Here is a 12,841-nt window from a genome sequence, read left to right on the forward strand (position 1 = left end):
CTGCTTGGGTGGAAGAAACCCATCTTGCAAAAATGTGTTTATCCCATCCAACCTTTCATGGAAATGTGTCCAGGCTCTTTGCATGCCCCAGGTCCCTCCTAGCTCATCTCCCAGACTTTGGGGTTAACTGGCTCCTAGGGCCACCACAGCACTCAAACAGACGTGCCCCTTGTTCAGCTCTCTGCCTTGTGTTTTCCACGATACCAGCCTACCCTGACACCGCCTGGTTCAGCCTGTGATCTGCTCTGTCGGATGCACAAGGTCTGGGCAGCAACTTTGACAGGCTGCCCAAGCAGCAGCCAGGGATCCTGATGAGAGTATTTCCTTCAGAGCAACTGGAACAGTCCAGCACATGCCCCAATTCATGGTGAATTCCCCATGAAAAGTTGCAAACTTTTCAACTGGGATTTCAGTCGAGGTCCAGCCAAAGGTCAGCCCAGCATTTTGGCTTTTGCATGCTTTGTTTGGAAGGGTTGAACACCAGTGGACTTCATGCACGTGCATCCCACAAAGATGCAATGTTACCCGGCATGCCCTGCCATCGAGAACACCTCCTGGGTTAAGCACGGAGCCCGTCTACCCTGTCCTGCTGGTGATCACTCAGGTTACTAAAATCCGGACGCTATCGACTTAACTCATCTGAAAAAAGTGGCTGCTGCGTGGAGGCACAATTTTAACAATCTCCAAGATAAGAGACAACTAAATCTTACAGACTCACCTCATCCAGACTGGAGGACAGCTCACTCTGGAGAAGAGAAGGAGAGTACAGAGTTAGAGCGATTCTCATCCATAAGCCCATCCTAGGGCTTACAATTGTAGCTGATAACTGAATAGAAAAAGGATTGCTTTCCAGGTTCCTGCACACCACCATCCCCAGGTTTGAGAAGAAATCAGTGCAGGTGACTTAAAACCATTTAAAATCCAGCATCAGTTAATGCCTTTGCTCAGCCGGGCTGCAGGGGAGGAACACGCTGGAGCAGTTGGGAAGCACAGCCCTTCGTGATGGGCATGCTGGAATTACCCCAGGGCAGGTGTGTTTGAGACCTGAGGAATTTTATCAGGAATGGGGTATATTTGCCCTGTCTTAGGGATCAGAAGTGAGCTGTCCCACTCACTCCAGCTCTCTTTACCATCAGCTGAAGGAAATCGGCATCTCTACGTGGGGATTCCTTCATCCTAAGACAGGATGGACAAATTGCCTGCAGAAGCAGGGTTGCAAACAGAGTCCACTGCAAACCTCTGCAGGAGCAGCCGGTGGTGCTGGGACCCAGCAGCTCTGTAGGGGCAGGGGAGGGGACGGTTTGAGGAGCTGCAAACAGGGTAATGGCATTACCTCGAAGCCAGGGATGTGATGGACAGCCGGCTGTGGAGAAAAAACACATACTTTCCATTTGCATTCCTGGTGCTAACTCAGCTTTATCTGACAGGCGAACATCAGTCCTCCCATAGCCACACGCTGCCCCGCTCCGTGCCCAGCGCTGGGCTCCAAAAAGCCTGGGCACGAGGGCAGGGCTCTCCCTCCCACGAGGAGGCACCAGCAGAGCCTCAAATCCACCCGGCTGCTTTCTGCTAGGATCAAACAAGGTCCTTGGAGAGGACTCCCCTCTCCGAGGTCTTCCCCGCCCAGTTCAGTAACTTCTGAGGCGGGTGGGGAGGAAGAAGAGGCTGAATGCAGATGATTTGGTGCCCCGTCCCGACAGCAGAGACATCCCCTGACCCCCACCCAGCAGCCCCTCACTGGTGCAGCAAGGCTTGTACCCGGCGCATCCCCCCCGGCACAGAGCGCAGCATCCCTCCAGGAGCTGGGACCTGCATCGGAGAGAGGGAGGAGGGAGCTGCGGGACCCTCGTTCCCAATTAGCACCTCGGGGCTGGGAGGGAGGAAGGGGACAGGGAGATTTAGCCTTCCAGTCCATCCAGTTTCCCTGGCATAGAGGCGCATCTGGGCTGCAGCCAGGCACCGCGGCCAGTGGAAAAGCCAGAGACGAGAGAGGCAAGGGGGACAGGGAGGGTGGGAAAGCGCACGAGAGCACACTGGGGCAGGATGAGGAGTCTCTCCCGCCCGGGCTGGCTCCGAAGCACAGCCTCCCTCCCCCGTGGCTCGTTACGTGAACGGCCAGCACTGAGTGCAGCAGCTTGCTGCAGGAGTAACCGCCCGCTTCGGCTCTCATAAACCCACTCCAGAAATTAACTCTGAGCAAAGGGCAGCGATCCGGGGCCAAACGCACCAGGATCTTCCCGCGGTGGGAAGGTGCCGAGGCTCCGAGCTCAGCACCGCAGCCGGCCAGGCTGGCAGGGCGTGAGCGGTGCTTCCCACACCGCTACCCGGCAGCCCAGGCTTTGGTCCAGCACCGAGCCTCTTCCCGTTGGCCTTGCTAAATGCTCCCATCACAGGGCTGCGGTGCTGCCAGCGCTGAGCATCACGGCTGGGTCTGCTCGGAGCAGCCATCCTGGTGAAACTGAGCCACAGAGCTGCTGAGCCCAGGCGGGCAGAACTCAGCGCTGAGCAAAGGTTGGATCCTGCCGGGTGCTGAGAGGCTCCAAGGGAAGAAGCCAGCATTGCATTTAGAGACAGGACCAGGTCCGGATGGGGAGCTCACCTTCTCCCTCTGAATCAGCTCGAAGGCAGCCAGCAGCTCCCCAACGTTTCTGTTCGCCTTGATGACCGGGTGCCAGGAGAGCCGCGGCGAGCGCGCCAGGCTGGGTTTGCAAATGCAGCGCCCCATGAACTCATCCGCCCCCTGAAAGGCAATCACAGGCACGGGGAGCTTTCTTCCCACCCCACTTCCCGGTGGAGTCCATCACCACGCACCCACATCTCAGCCGAGACCCTATGACTCGAAAATCAGGCTCAATGTCTGAACCATTATGGGACCAGTTCAGAAAAAAAGATGGTTTTGATGCCCATAGAGACTCAAGTTTTCAAACCCCTCCCTGTAACTACTAGGGCTAGAAATACACTCTTTGTTATGCATTTTGGCTTAAACAGGAGGTGAAATTCCTACGGTGTCACACGATTTCCAGAGCAGGAGCTCTGAGTATAACATTAAGTATCAGCAGCTCTTAAAAAGCCCATTCAGTGGTCTGCGACGGGATCTTCAGTTGCCTTTGCTGCTTCCTGCTGCTGTCTTTTGGAGGAGGGAGGGCAGAAGGGTTCCTGAGAGGTTCCTGAGATGTATTCTAAGTGCTTTTCCCTTAGGCGCTGCTCTTACGCACAGTCTGAAATCCCTTCTGCTCTTGTGACAGGCTACAGCCCAGTTTTTCTAGGAAGGACTCAAGGTTATCTCACCAGCCTCCCAAATGCCATCACTATACGGTGCTTTGGATACCTTTGGGCAGCTGAGCAAACAACAGTGTATCGCCTCCTACTTGCATGACTGCTTTAAATCCTGTCCCAAGCTTTTTCCACAAGGAAATACGGTTAATTTGGCTGCTCTGCAAAACACAATGTAGATGCAGCTTTGGTGACTAAGGCAGGGCCACCAAGGACATCACTAGCAGAGCCATTTGCTGAATTTTTGTCTTCTGAGTGTCCAGCTCAATGTCTGAGCCACCCAGAGATGTTACAGCATTGCAGTCCAGAGGGCAGGAGTGATGCCATGCGTTTGTCCCATCTAGCCCAGCACACTCACACCATGAAGGTCCAGCTCATGCCAACACACTTACGTAGGTGTCATGGTCATATATTTCCACCACAATGTTGGGAGGGGACTCAAATACATTCTGGGGGTCCCCAAAGATTTCTATCTCATAGAAGATGAGTGTCTGGTCCCAGGTGGGGTTCAAGGTGTTCTTGATCACCACCGTCTTCTGGCTTTGGTGGAGGAAGGAGACGATGGCATAAGGATCTGCAAGGGATGTTAGACAAGAGGCAAAGGATGAATTAGGGCTGCTGGTCTAGGAAGGAGAAAGCAATTCATAGTCATTCAAGGGACAACAGGCTGGGCAGGGAAGACTGTGAACAAGCCGAAGGAGCTGCGGGTCTTTTAGAAACAGCAATGACATCCCCATCATGTCCCAGACAACTCCAACTGAGAATGAGGCCGAGTTCTCCGACGCTTGCCCCTATACACCAGTTATTCACAGCTCAGGTACTTCCCAAGCTAGATGTGATGTCTGTACGTTTAGCAGCCCTGCAGGGGGTTGTCTTCCATGGACTTCTGCCTCTCTTGAACCCGCCATATCCTCTGGTGAGGACTCAAAACTGCATGAAGAACCATCCCCTCATGGATTTTTGCAGTACCCAGCTCCCTTTATCTCCGTCTGAGGCCCCCCAGTTCTTGCATTAGGAGAAGAGGAGTAGTCCAGCCCTGCCCACCTGCACTGACATTTGGGGTTCTGCAGGTTTCTATCATGCCAACCCTAAAACACCTCTTTTTCAAGCTGAAGAGTCTCAGCACATGGAGTTATTCCTCTTAAAGGGCCAGTCCAGACCCCTGCTCATTCCAGCTCTTTACGGGACAAGACAAAGAGAACGTTCCACATAACTTAGCTGTCTATTTGCGCAAAGACCTTCCTTCTTATCCCACAGCAGCCTCCTTTCCTTAAAAACCTTTGATGAAGGATTTTTTTGCCAAAAACCTTTTGGACATCCAATGAGACCATGTTAACTGGAGCAACCTTATCCTCCGGCTTGTGATAGCTCCAGCTGATGGAGACACCGTGACCTTCCCTGGCCACATCTCCCAGCACTCCACTGCTGTAGCATTAGAAATTTCCTCGCTGTCTGACTTGATCTGTCCCGGTCCAGGTTATCCTCATGACTCCTCACCCTGTCCACCAGCAGTGAGGTAGCACAAATGGTTCACCTATTGCCCTAAAGTGTGGGGTTTTCTCCCAAAAGATGTCTCTACAAGGATAAGTGTTACGATAGCACAGCCGTCTTCCAGCACAGCAGAGAGCACAAACTGTTTCCACGACGCAAACAGTCTTTCCCAGGGAGATGCAGGAGGTAGCAGCACTGCAGATGTGTGTGAGCAGTGACTTCAGGTCACCCCTTGCTGTGAAGACCAGACCATGAAGAAGGTGGCTGGGACATTACTGCCTCCTTCCTGGGGTCTTTAACATCTCCAAAGGGACAGGAGCTGAGGATGCAACCAGCAACCAGCCAGAGTCATCCTCTCAGCCCCTTTGTATGAGCTTTGGTAACCTCCATGTCCTGGGGAGGGTTTTGGGTTCCCAGCACTCCGGGTTATCCCACCTGGCCTCCAGCTGCCACACCAGACGGCTCTGGGTTTCCCTTAAGGCTGCTGCGTCACATCTGCCAGCCCCATGCAGATGTCTCAGGTACTCCAGGGTCTCATCAGACCCTTGTACTAGGCACAGAGCTGGGACCAAGGTGTCTCGTCCCTAACTTGGGACAAAGCCAGAGGTTTCTCACGGCGAGGCAACAGCAAATAGTGAGGAGTAGCCTCCTTTAACAACCAAAGCAATTAACACAGGAAGCCTGAGATCAATTAACAACGGAAACATGAAACCTAAGCCCTCTCTAACACCTTCCCTTCTAGACAGCTTCAAAGAGCATGTGGCCCAAACCTGCTGTGGACATCCAGCCCCGGCCAGCGGTGGCACTGGGCACAGGGACAGGATGGGCGGTGGCAGAACCAGGACCAAGGGCTGGGTGAGACACTCAAAACATGCCATGGGATCACATTATAAGGCCCCATGGAGACTGAATACCCTTCATAACCTGATAGCATCTACTGGTCCTTGTCAGGGATGAGATCTCCGTGATTGCTGCATCCCACCTCACCAGTCCCAGGTGGACCCCTGAGCTCTGGTTGCCTGCAAAGCCCAACCTCCACGGTGGCAGGAGGCATCATGGCCTTTTTGGAAGGACACAGGCCACCTCCTCCACCTGGCACCCAGTATGACGTGCCACCACAAGACACAGATGCACCAGACACTGTATGGGGGCCCACCAGCATGCAGCTGCGTACCACCGGTCACCCCAAAGCCAGTCCCAAGAGACCTACCAGCAGCCGAGAGCGCAGCAGACCCTACAAATGCAACCCTTAGTGCTCGGCGCTGCACAAACCCCCACGGTCCCAGGAGAGGTCTCCCCACCTTGCAAAACAGCGTGCACAGACCAACACCAGCACTGTCAGGAGACTGTGAGCTTGTGCTGGCGGCAAAACACGTCCTGCCTGCTCTGGAGATGGAGGAGCATCCCCCAGACACCTGAACACGGGGCCGGCTGAGCAGGATGGCATCCCCCACCCTCTCTCCCCTGTTCCAGGGATGGGGGGGTCAAGGGGGATGTATTTTCTTTCTTGGCGTCCGGACCGCAGCAGACGTGTTTAATGAGCCGGGGCTGTTTGCGAGGTGGCCGGCTGGAGAGAGCACTATTCACGCTGGGAAGAACCTTTTCCACTTACGCGCTTTTTTCCAGTAAGAGGAAAGCAGAATGCGTTACAATAAACAAAAAAACCATGGACTTGGATTTGCTTTTTTGCTCCTTTTTTTTTTTTTTTTCCCTCTTCTTCTTTTTAAAGGAGGCCTCTATAAAGCCCCTTTGTTTAGACCCTCGTGTGCACAGAAGGTTTATTTTTATAACTGTGTAAAGCCCCCTTAATGAACTCCTTTATGCTTTGTTAAGGCAGCGGAGATCACAATTCCACATTGTGGCATGTTGTTACTCATGTTGTCCTTGGCCAGGTTTTTCCGAAGGAAGGGACTCCCCTCCCCGCTCCGCCGATCGGGGCCATGAGATCACCTCGGTCCCCACCACTTCGAACAACAAACCCTTTGTGGAGGCAGAGGGGAGACGGGACCTCGGTGGGCGCAGACACTGGGTGATTGTTTGGGTGCTCTGCACCTCTCCGGGGCATTTCTGCCCACCCCCCCAAGCTCCTCTGCTTCAAAATACTGGGGGAAGCAGGAGCCCCTTGGGACTGTGGTCCTGCTGCCCAGCGTAGTGATGCCTGGCTGTCCCTGCTCCCCACTGCGGGTTCCTGCGCTGCACTGCTTTTGGGCTCTGTCCCTGTATCCCATCCAAGATCCATCACCCCCATGCCAACACTGGTGGGCAATCCCATGCCCAGCCCCTCTGCAAATCCCCGTGGCAGACGGTCAGTGACAGCCTTGGAGAGATGCTGGATGCGTCCTGCCTGTGGGCATCACTGCGAAGGGGTGTGGGTGCGCCAGGGATACCTGCCCCGGGACCTGCTCGCATCTCAGATGTGGTCCCCACCACATAGCAGTGAACCAACGGAGGACTTTTTGCATTGCCTCAGCTCCGGCTCTGACTCAGAGGTAGACAGCAACATCCCCAGTGTCCCGCTTTCCCACCTCAAAATGACATCCAAAACATTAACGGGTGTGGGCAAAGGCAGCTTTGGTTACAAGCGCTGAAGAGCCTCGGGGCTGCGTGGCTAGGATGGCCCCAGCCCACGGGGAAGGGGATGTGGGACCCTCCGGCTGCCGGGGGGCTGGTCCCTGCTCCGGTCAAATGCGAAGGACCATTCCTGGCATGTCCTCCCACCTCCACAGCCACACTTCAGCCTCTGCAAATGAAGCACTCCTAAAACCAAACCACCTACACGCAAGCACCCTTCAGCACCGAATGATAAAAGAGCTGCCCAACGGATTAAGTGACGTATCTTATCCTGACTTGATTTCCTAACCCAGAGAACATGAGCTCAGCACGGGACGTCCCGACCACATCAGCTCAAATCTGGCAGTTTCAGAAGCCCCTGAAGCTGTGCTGGGGATGTGTTGAGCAGCAGGACATGGAAAGCTCCTCACTCAAAGCCCAGAAACACCCTTTTCTCCACCTGGGACCACACTTTTTTCCCTGAAGGGGGATTTTTTACAGCCCGGTCTGAAGGATGCCCAGTTCAGGCATCGGCTCCATCAAGGAAACCCCCCAGCCGTTGCCTCCCAGCCCCCTTGCAAAGTTTCTAGGATGGAGAGCAGAGGAGCAGCAGCTCCATTTAATGTTCGGTCATGAAAACAAATACAAACCATTTTACAGATTTGTCACTGTTAGGTATTTTCCTTTCCAACCGAATTGTCAATCAATTCTTTCATTCCTAATAAACGGGGTCTCCCTTCTTCAGCCTTGATCTCTTCCCCAAACCATAGGACAAGTCCCCTCCACAAACCCTAAACCCAGGAGACTGCTGCAAGGGTGGGCAAGAGGCTGGCCAGGATTCAACAAGCTGGGAGCAAGCTGGATGCTGAGGGCACATAAATCTGACCAGAAACCTCATGAGGATGCCGGAGGAGAAGGTACCTGTCTGCTCCGAGGTCCTAATTACACCCTTGCACCCTTTTTAATTTTTCTGAGCACATCTCACGGAGGTTTCTGCCCTGTGCTCCATCATCTCGACACCAGCCCAGAGACCTCCGTCCTCCCTGCAATCCCCCAGCTCCCATGCTGCGCAGGGGGGGCAGCTCGAGGCGATGTGCCACGGTAAACATCCCTGCCCTCCGCTCTGTTTTTATTTGTCCTGCCCCTGAGCCGTCAGCTACCCAGCCTTGCCACCGGCTTTCAGCGTCACCTCGGGTCGGGGAGAAGGAGCTATTAGCAAAGCAAACAGCTCTGACTCACGGCTGACCTGGGTAGCTTGTGGTTTCTGGTTGGTTTCTCACATAAGAGTTCTTGAAACTCTGATTTTTTTTTTGCTGATGGGAAATCAAACTACCAGGCTGGCTGCCTTGGGAAAGTCTCGTGCCCCAGTTTTTTGTTGTTTGGCTGCCGAACACCCTTCATTTCACATCAATAAATACCCCAAAGTTTGCTTTACAGACCCGCTACTCCCCAGCATTCGTTACAGCACTAATTACAAGCACAAACAAGCGGACCTGAGCATTTGGGCTTACCTGAAAAGCTGTCCTTATCCATGGCGATCAGATCCCGCGCTTGGTACATGTAGCAGCGGAGGTGGTATCTGTTCCCACCTGTATAGAGGAATGAGAAACAGTTAAGAGATGAATCCGGGGATGAGTGCAGGGCTCCGGGGGAATTCCTGGGGTTTTAACCAGCCTCATGCTCATGTCTGAGGGCAGCTTGGCTTAATCCTTCCCATGGCTTCCCAAGAGAGCCCTGAGCATGTCGATGTTCCCAGGGGGACAAGCCGTGCCCCAACCTTACCCACCCCCCTCTTCCCATCCGCCTGCACTCGAGGTGGGTGAGAGGAAGAGGATGGGAAATGCTCGGCTATGGGGTCCCCACAGCAGAGACCCCCTGCCAGGACTCGCCGCGGGCAAACTTCACCCTCGCCTCCGACCCTTGGGGCCTTACAGTCAAATATGCACGAAATGGTGGGTCTGTTGACACCGAAACTGAGGGTGGAGATGGATTTGCCATCGTCACTCTTGTCGTCTGTCACTCCCCCCTGCAAGAGAAAGCAAGAGAAGGTCAGTCATGCCAGGACCCCCCGGTGGGGTTCTCCAGGGTATTATCTACATGGGTGTCCAAGAGGACTTTTGGCTTCCCCATGGAGGGACCCACAGGCTCTTCTGCCCCAGGAGGGCAGAGAGGACCCAGATCCTGACCCACGCCGTGCTGCGAGGGAACAGGACACAACAACAAAAGCAAATTAGTGACCCTGAGGGTCACTAATTCCCATCCCACCTCCCAGCATCTCACCAGCACGGAAAAGCCCGTCCATAAAGTTCATCATTCTTGGAGCAGTAGTTAAAGCAATTTCATTAAGTGCCCTTGCGAGCAAAACTAATGGAGTATAAACTTTGCGAACAGTGATACAGACGGTGTCAAAGGCAGCCAAATGCCCCGTTCGCTGCCGGGGGAACCTCGGCCGACCTCGGCCATCGCTCTTCCCTCTTCTTGTGTTCGCCTACGAGAGCTGGCCTTTTATCACCTCCCAATTGCCGCATTCAGCTTGAAATACTTAGTTGCAGGAAAAGGTGCATAAAGGTAACTTCCTGGCGAATGTAAATCTGATTTTTAAGTATTTTTCAATTATTGAATGCTAGGGAGACACAGGAGGGGTGTTTAAAGAAAAAAGGAAGAAAAAAGGAAGAAAAAGAAGGAAAAAAATAAAAAAAAAAAAAAAACCACCAGGTCTGGGATGGAGTTTCCAGAGCCCGGAGTCGCCTGGTCCCAAAAACGCGTCAGGAGCTTAGGTGGTCTACAGATCCCTCCTCGCCTTTCCAGGCAGGAATGGCAATTACCGTGACATTGTCTGCAGAGGAAGCCCTGGGGTTTGCCGCTGTATTTACGGCGGTGAGGTCGCGCCGAAGGTTTGCAAGGCAACCTCCAGCGCTGCCTTCTCTCCCTCGCCCCCCTCCCCATGGGAGCTGAATAGCTCCTCAGTTATTTTTATGACCTTTCTGCCCGGCGGACCGCCGGTCCCCCCAGTCCCCCCACACCAAACTGCGCCCGCTGCCAGCCTGGGGAAGGGCAAGCGGAGGAGACCAGGAGCCAAGACAGGCAGGGATTGCTCTCTGAATCCCTCAGCAAGGGCTTGGGGACCCCCGCAGTCTGTCCATCACGGGGAAGAGGGGCTCCTCACACCCCAAAACACCACGGAAAGCACGCCTTGGAGAGGGCAAGCTGGAAAACGCTCTTGCTCAGGGCTATGGTTTGCCCTTTGGGGTCTCAAAAAAAAGTACCCCCACGATCTCCTTCCTTCATCCCATCCCCCTGGGGTTCCCAGGGACCCGATCCTGCAGTGGGACCCCGTGCACGGTGCACAGTGCAACGTGCCTCGGGCGTAGGAGCACCAGGGGACAGAGGCACCCTCATCCCGGTGGCATCCCACCCCTCTGCCCTGAGCAGGACTCCTCTGCAGCGGGGCTTTCCCACCAGGACCCCCATGCTTAGCACAACCAGTTTGGGCACAAAGCTACGGACCCCCCAGCCTGGCCAAACCCCGGTTTAACTCATGTCCCCGCTCTTCTCCTGCCTGGGGAGCGGTGGTTCAAACACGCCTGGTGCAGAGCCAAAGCTGGGGCGTAAGCGCCGGCAAAAACAGGCAAGATTTTCCAGCCTGGCATGGAAAACCCAAAGCTCTCCGTCGGCCAAAGGTTTCCCTCGGCTGATTTTTGGAGGAGGATGGGAGGAAATGGGGCTTGCAGGGTGGGAGGGCTGCTTGCAGCTCCCGGGCAGAGCCACTGGGCTTTCCATCAGAAACCAGAGACGGCCTCGAGCTGCAGAGCTCGGCTCTGGGCTTCCCAGAAATCAGACTGAGGGCAGAGAGGCGCCTCGGGGCCACACCATGTCCCGTGGTCCTTCTCTTTTAATGACCGTCAGTGACGAGCGAGCTGCCAAATGACAGCTCCCAAAAAAGCTGGGACACTGTCACAGAGAGGGAAACCCAGGAACAAGCTGATATGATGGAGGTGATGGCCGAGCCAGCAAGCCCGAGGGAATGGAAGGCTGCCCAGCTTATATGGGGGGGTGCACGGGTGAAATACAGGCAAAAAGAGAGGAAATGACAGGATAGAGCTGCAAGCAGCGGCGTCACGCTGGCTCCGCGTTTCGGGTATGGGTGGGAGTGCTAAAAGCCTTCTGCATCATCACCTTCCTGGTCTCAAGCTCCCCATTAGCCAGCTGGGACCCATCGCCAGGCACTTTGTGGGTGTCCCCGGGGGTAGAAGGGGATGCCAAGTCACAGGCAATGGAGAGGGCAGGGTGGTCACGGCAAGGGCAAAGGGGGTGGCCTGGAGGATGGGATGCTTTGCCCAGGACACTCGTGGGGTCACCACAGGTCTACTTGCTTGAGTCCTGCCCTGAGCCACCTGTGGACTGTCCCAAGATCTGGGTGGCTGCAGGAAGGCTCCAAGGACTGCTGAGAAAATGGCACACCAGGAAGGAAAGAGCCAGCATCCTTCTGCATTGGAGAGCAGCTCAACCCATCCCAACGGGCACCCCAAATCCACCAGGCTAATTGCATCCAAGGCAGCCAAAACCCAGCGCCACGTGGCAGCACCACGAGCCCTCGCAACAGCATGTGGCCCAGCTTCGGGCAGCACCACCCTTCAAGGAGCCGCTCTGCCCAACCCCAACACTGCTCCCCATGGGATGGGGGATCGGGGAATGTCCCCCCCTTCCCCATTGTTTGGGGCCAGGGGAAGGATGGAGCACACGTGAGCAGCAAAATAAAAGTCTTCGAGCAAAAGCAGGGGTGAGCATGTGCTTGGGGAGAGCAAGCATGCAAAAGAAGTCACGCACGCATGTGCATGCAAGTATGTGTGGTCTGGGGGGCGGTCGTGACACAGCGGGGCTGGGCGAGGGGCGCAAGCTGGGGTGACCTGGGCACACAGCAGCCCCCCGGCTCTTCCCGCTGCAGGGAGCCGGGGTGGCTGGGAGCAGACGCTCGCACCCCGCAGATGCTGAGCTCACCCTGCAAAGGTGCTAAGCCCCACGCACGCCCCTGGGACTTGCAGCTGCTCAGGACCACCGCCGGAGTGGGATTTTTTTGGGGAAGCCTCCACCAGATCCTACAAAACCCTGCTCAGCAGCTGGGCAACCCACTGGGGCTCTGCTTTCCAGCTGCTCCCAGCTCTGGGTCACCCTGATCCCGAGGTGTTGGGGTTCAGCACGTCTTAACAGCAGCAATTGCTCAGTTTGGTAAGGCTGGAGGGACGCACGCTGAGCATCCCTGGGAAGAGGGAGGCCCAGAAACCCCGAGCACCGTCCGCACATTCCTGCATCCAAGACACATTCCTTCTGGTCATGTTTGGTATTATCTTGCTGTTGGAAACCAACGCTTTCGAATAGCTCAGGGAATTAGCACTTGGGGTGTTGGCTTGTTCTGTCTGAGTTTGCACTTTAATCCTCCCTCCGTTTCGGTTTCCCTGCGCCGCCGTACGGCTCCTTTGCTGGACGGGCTCCGGGCAACCCATGCCAAAACCACACAATCGCCCAAACG

General features: G+C 55.1%; 1 protein-coding gene across 1 annotated transcript in view; it reads right to left on the bottom strand.

Moving 5' to 3' along the window:
• Positions 1-718: 718 nt before the first annotated feature.
• Positions 719-12,841, bottom strand: part of LOC104081753 (dysferlin-like) — a gene marked incomplete at its 3' end in the record, with an annotated part of 29,907 nt that continues 17,784 nt past the window's right edge. Inside the window, 6 exon segments of the mRNA XM_009584610.1 lie at positions 719-745; positions 1,334-1,363; positions 2,600-2,740; positions 3,666-3,847; positions 8,826-8,903; positions 9,247-9,340. Coding sequence (XP_009582905.1) covers positions 719-745; positions 1,334-1,363; positions 2,600-2,740; positions 3,666-3,847; positions 8,826-8,903; positions 9,247-9,340 — 552 coding nt within the window.

Source organism: Fulmarus glacialis, unplaced genomic scaffold, assembly GCF_000690835.1.
Source record: "Fulmarus glacialis isolate BGI_N327 unplaced genomic scaffold, ASM69083v1 scaffold14869, whole genome shotgun sequence".
Classification (NCBI taxonomy): Eukaryota; Metazoa; Chordata; class Aves; order Procellariiformes; family Procellariidae; genus Fulmarus; species Fulmarus glacialis.